We start from the raw sequence: 5,823 nt of genomic DNA on the forward strand, positions 1-5,823 counted from the left end.
GCTCATACAATGTGATATTACTAAAACTAAAACAACAGGTTATTTAGATTAATTGTCTTTTATACTGTCATTTAACTGTTGCCAAATAAAATATAACCAAAATATTATATATATAAAAATAAATCAAATGGAGATATTTATAATAGAATGTATTTGCACACCATACACACACATATATAGATAGACAGACAGACAGACAGACAGACAGACAGACAGACATATAGATAGATAGATAACGTAAATGATTTATACGCACTACGTATGCGCAGTGTTCACATGAACTACAACTACCATCAAACTGTTCGCTAGATACTGCAACCTGATTGGTCTATTCGAGACACAGGAAGTCTGGAGGTAAACAGAAGCGACAGTGTTTCCATGGAAATATTTTATAATTTCTGCAGCGTGTATCTTATCTCAGATCTGTATTTTTAGAAGTATGCAGTTGGTTTCAGCATTCGGTTGTTTTATGAGGTAAATATACAAGCTGTTTAGACTAATAGTTAGCCGTTAAAAGTCCTAACGTACAAGGGATTAGTTTGCTGGATTAAGCATTCATTTTTGATATACTGGAAGCTTCCCATCTTCATTTCGCATTGTTTTTTAGTAAAAAGATAGACGCGCCACATTGTTTGCGTTCATAACATCAGCTTGATATACTTACAGTGGATTTAGCGCATGTATCCATCATAAACACAAGAAATTCTTCTCTCGTCCAGCTAACGTTACAGGTAGCCTAGTGTGTGTGAGTGGCGAGGATGGCCGATGTGGTGTTAGGCGTTGGGACAGGTGTGTTTATCATCGCTTTAATCTGGATAGTGACTCTCGCGCTCACCATCGTTCTGTCGCGCGCAACCGGCACAACAAAGTAAGAAAATACTTTCAGGTTTTCGACACGTGCTTTGTCTATAGTAACTCTATTGTATCATGAATAATCAGGATGTTTTCGCCTCACCAGGTTAGGAATCATTCCTATATTTCTTCTGGCGCTCACCGTCACACTGGTTTTAGTGTTCTTCCCTCGCTCCCCTGAAGTTCCTTCCCCTGAGAAAGCAGTTCAGGTGAGTGCAGCAATTTGCATAATGTGCATTATTATAAATATAATGCAATTGTATTATCCTTGCCAAATGTGCAGACAGAAAAGCATATGAAAACCTAATGTACAAGGGATTTGATAAGTGTTGTTTTGTTGTATTCAATTCTGATAATTATGCTTGAAAAGAGAGTAAGGTGCACTGTTCAGCTCTGTGTGAGAGTTATATTTGACGAAGACATGTGCTGGTTTATCTCTCCTCAACAGCAGACGAGCAAAAACACAACAGCTTTTCCCTAAGTTTGTCTTTGCCAAAACCAGCCGCTCTGAGCTGCCAACTCACCCTCTTGTCTGCACAAACAAAACCCAGACCATTTACCTTCCAGTCTTCAATATCACAACAGAAACATGTTGACTGAATCAAATCTTCCTATGCCTTTGACCTAAAATTAGACAAGACAGAGTTCACTAGTCAACATTTGAAGTGGATCAAAGAAGTTAAAGTAAAAAAAATAATAATGTTGACTAGTGTAGTTCTTTTAATATCTTGCAACAGATGTTCTCAGATTTACAACTCAGTTTTTTTTTATATCAGCAAGAGGCATTATAAAGACGTGCAAGTTTTTGATGTTAAAACATCTTTTACAAGTTGATACCATTTAGGTTAGCGTACACATATTAGCTTTAATCAATTTAGGAATTAATATAAGATCTTATAGTGGAACAGCATAAAGATAAATTCTAAAAACAAAACAGCATGCAAGTCTCTCATGACTGTAAGCATGCATGTAGTACCATACATTGTGCAGTAGACTCTCATTTGTGGATAGTGCCAAATCCATGTTACCACCATTGCTGATTTGCTTGCAGCGGGTATGACTAGATACGTTTTTTTTTTTCTTGACAGGTGACAGTGTATTGTATGAGAAATGGGGTAACCCCTCGTTGTTGTACAAAGGAATAATATCACAGTGCCAATTAGGCCAGCCCCAAACAGGAAGCTCACTGCCGCACATTCAATGCCACATTAATAAACATGGCCTCTGCTCTGTGCTTTGCTAGCCGGCTAATTGGCGAATTAGAAAGTGAGATGCGTTAAACGAGAGAACACTGCATTCGCCTGAGACAGAGCCCCCTCCCACGTACACATGCACAGACACACACAAAGACACCTCTCTGTCTGTAGTTTAATGTAGGTTGTGGCCTCTCCCATGGTTTAGGGCCTCATACTCTAGTTGAGGTCTGTAGGGACGTAGGGTGCTGTTAGTATTCAACACTATCACCCTGTTCAGCTTTATTCATGGAGGAAAAACAGACAGCAGAATAAGAAATAATGGCAAGAAAGAAGTGTGTGTTTTTCTGATGTATGATCAAATAAAGTAAATCTTGATATATATATATATATATATATATATATATATATATCAAAAAATATATAAAAAAAAAAAAAAAAAAAATATATATATATATAGAGAGAGAGAGAGAGAGAGAGAGAGAGAGAGAAATCATATATTAAATATAAACTATATAGGTTACATTACTTTTATATTTGTAATGTTTTTTTTAGTTTTTTTTTTTAGTTTTTTAGACGATTAAATGCATGCAAAATAAAGGTTTTTGTGCAAACATGCATGTATATATTTAAGAAAAATATGTTTATATATTCAATATTTTATATATAATATAAATTATATGAATGTAAATACACATGTAAATACACAAATAAATACACACACACACGTATGGTTCTGAAATGATTCTGAAATGATTCTAATTTTCTGATTTGATTTTATTTGAAATATAAATATTTTCTATCATTATAAATGTCTTCACATTATTATGTCCTTGCTGAATGAAAGGTGTTAATAAAAATGTACATAAACACACACACACACACACTTTATTAGGTATAGTCTATCTGGTCTAGTGAAGGTTGCATTTTTCTAAGTTTTAAAAGTACCCTGCTGACCTCTAGTGGAGAAAAGCATAACATGCTGAATGGATTTCATGTTAATTAAAAATATTAATGGAAACATCAAAGCCCTCATGGCTTTAATTACTTTCCAGTAAACTGTATAATATGTTAAATAATTCAAGCCGTAAGCCTGTGATGTTTTTCAGATAGTGGATATGTTCTTCATCGGCCGATACGTGCTTCTGTCCTTGGTGAGCGTGGTGTTCTTGGCAGCCCTGTTCATGTTGCTGCCCTTACATTTCCTGGAGCCCGTGTATGCCAAGCCCCTTGAGAACACACTAGACCACAAGGCTTCATGTGCCAAAATCCTACAGATATCCTGAAGCGGGGCAGCCAACCTGGCAGCGCCGTCGATCAACGAGCCCCACTTGAGATGAGAGGACAGCAGAAGGTTCCAGGGCTTTTGTCTTCCTGTTCAAATCAGAGATGTCCACATATCTCTGAGAGCACAGCACAGAAGGGTCTGAATGCAGCACGTTTTCACAAGGGTGTGGTTGGGTAAAGTTTGTATGTTAGATATGTAATCAGTTTTGTTATTTTAAATGTAGTGCATTTTTACTGTTGAAAATAAAGAATACAACTTATCTTTCTGTCAAATTTCTAGTTTATTTCTTTAATTAGTGGTGTTGACCAAGGAGAGCATTAGGATTAGTGTTTTCTTCCCACTGTGACCAGTCAGTGGGTCCGAAATAAGAAACAGATCAGTCTGATTCATGAATGATTCCTTTAGACTGGTTTGTGAACCGATTATTAAGTCACTGAGTCAAACTCAATCAGCAGTTTAGTCTGATTCATGGGTGACCACTTGATCAAATCATTCATCGAAATGATTTGACGCAAAAGATTTGCTCCTGCTTTAAACTTTAGAAAGGTTTCACAAGAGATCAATGATCTGGAATTCTTCAACAGTCAAAAATGGATCTATAAATGATTAACAATTTAATATGTTTTAATAACGTTAATTAAATTCTAGCATATAAATGTGCAGGAAATGGGTAATGATTTTAAATGGGTAACTGCTTTCACAACACCATCAATATTACAACCGCAGAAGGCACTTCAGTCATAATCTCAGCGTGTTTTCAGTGCCTTCGCTGCATGAAATCACATTCTAATACCCTAGTCTATTAATTGGTTATCTGCAAACTCAAATTTCACTCATTCACAGCTAAATCCAGACAAATTTCATTTTCTTGGTCCATATTGACATGCTAATTTTGGCCTTATGGAAGCATTCTTTAAGACACTGTCTCACTCTCCGCACAATACCACAAAGACGCAGGGAGCAAAGTTGGCGGTTCCCAACAAGCTTCAAGCTGCGCAAGTTGATTATTTGTTCTTAACAAGGCGAATACTCTGTGTGGGTCCTTTGTTGCCTCAGACGTTTACTTTCATTTTCATAAATCTCTCTTGGAGCAAACCTCACAGGGGAAGATGGCGGTCGTTATTGCTTTATTATTTTCACAGGCATGTTGTACATGTGTGATCTGTGATCCTTACAACATGAAGACAATAAATAATAAAGTTCCAAACTGAATATAAAATGTTAGCTGCAGTTTCACCAGCTAAAAAGTCATAGCTAGCCGATCAAATGTGTGACAAATCCAAACACGACATTAATAGTCCTAGAGTAGAATCTACATTTTGTCCATTACAAAGCAGCCTACTTAGTTTTTGGTCATGCAGGAAAAACGTGAAATATCCGGGAACTCATCCCAAATACTCATATATCCGGAGGTCCTTACACATGAGAGATTTGTGGGAATGTGAGTAAGAAGCGATGCGAGGCCATGTCTCAGTTGCGCTAGCTCTCACCCCTCAGGTCTTCTTGCGATCCTTATTTAAAAGTGGGAGTCCGGCGGGACGTGCAGTGAAATTCCAACCAGTGCGATGAAGAGGAATCTAATGAATCAAATCCAATCCTATTTAGTTCCGGCCCACATCGCAACACTGAGGCCTTTCTGCTTGCTGATCAGTGAAGATCTACCAGAGCTTGAGAATCAGGGTACCGGACGGATGGACTGGTACATGAAAATAGGTTGTGTAATCAACCCAAAGGATCACAGACACATTGAATGGTGTCTATGTGTACGATATAATAAAATACAAAAGACAGTGACCTTGAAAAAAAAAAAAACATTATTTTTACAAAAGAAAGGCACCGTTTTTTCAGAGCTCTTCTAAAACCATTATGTTAATGGGCGGTTTCCAAAAGAAAATCAGATATAAGTCACGTAAATACTATCACATCATAATCAATGTTTTAGTTATCATATAAAGTAAGGACAATAGAAATAAGGAAAGCTCTGAATTGTCGGCGAAGGGGAAGTTGTATTGTTGCTGAAGGTAGCTGAGAAATGCAATTCGCTAATGTACTAATACGTTAATTCATTACTGCAAAGACACTTGACTTATTTTTGTTTCCTTTCCATTTCTCCTATCCTTCTCTCTGTCATTTTCCCTTATCCCTTCTTGTTGTCCGCGCTGGTAGTGACTCTCTCTCTCCAGGGATGTGGAAAATGGCAGAACAAAGCGTTGGAGGAGCAGGGCTCATTGGGAGTCTGAGCTGGAGGCTTTGTAGGGCAGCCAGCTGGGACATACAAAGAGAGTAAGAACGAGAGAGAGAGAGAAAGAAAGCAAAAGGGGGATGCAGAGATGGAGAGGTGTAAGCGCGACCCAGGATATGGGTGTGGGTGCTGCCGAGGCTCGCGGGAGAGGGGAGGGATGAGGAGGGGAACCGCGTGAACACTAGATCCTGCTTTGTGATCCACTCATGCAGAACTTTTGCCCTCACACCCCTGGCCTTCTATTCTCC

At 38.0% G+C, this 5,823-nt stretch overlaps 1 protein-coding gene across 1 annotated transcript; it reads left to right on the forward strand.

Moving 5' to 3' along the window:
• Positions 1 to 348: 348 nt before the first annotated feature.
• Positions 349 to 3,506, forward strand: LOC113073877 (transmembrane protein 218-like). The gene is made up of 4 exons (XM_026246623.1): positions 349 to 474; positions 720 to 868; positions 959 to 1,061; positions 3,155 to 3,506. Exons 2-4 carry the CDS (start codon positions 759 to 761, stop codon positions 3,329 to 3,331), a joined length of 390 nt encoding a protein of 129 aa, XP_026102408.1. The 5' UTR covers positions 349 to 474; positions 720 to 758; the 3' UTR covers positions 3,332 to 3,506.
• The last annotated feature ends 2,317 nt before the right edge of the window (positions 3,507 to 5,823 follow it).

Source organism: Carassius auratus, unplaced genomic scaffold (genome assembly GCF_003368295.1).
Source record: "Carassius auratus strain Wakin unplaced genomic scaffold, ASM336829v1 scaf_tig00013151, whole genome shotgun sequence".
In the NCBI taxonomy this organism is placed as follows: Eukaryota; Metazoa; Chordata; class Actinopteri; order Cypriniformes; family Cyprinidae; genus Carassius; species Carassius auratus.

Bases quoted from the DNA above. Each gene is read 5' to 3' on its own strand.
- LOC113073877 (XM_026246623.1), top strand. From the start codon at position 759: ATGGCCGATGTGGTGTTAGGCGTTGGGACAGGTGTGTTTATCATCGCT. The intron at 869-958 runs GTAAGAAAATAC...TCGCCTCACCAG, and splicing joins CGCGCAACCGGCACAACAAA to GTTAGGAATCATTCCTATAT. The intron at 1,062-3,154 runs GTGAGTGCAGCA...GATGTTTTTCAG, and splicing joins CCCCTGAGAAAGCAGTTCAG to ATAGTGGATATGTTCTTCAT.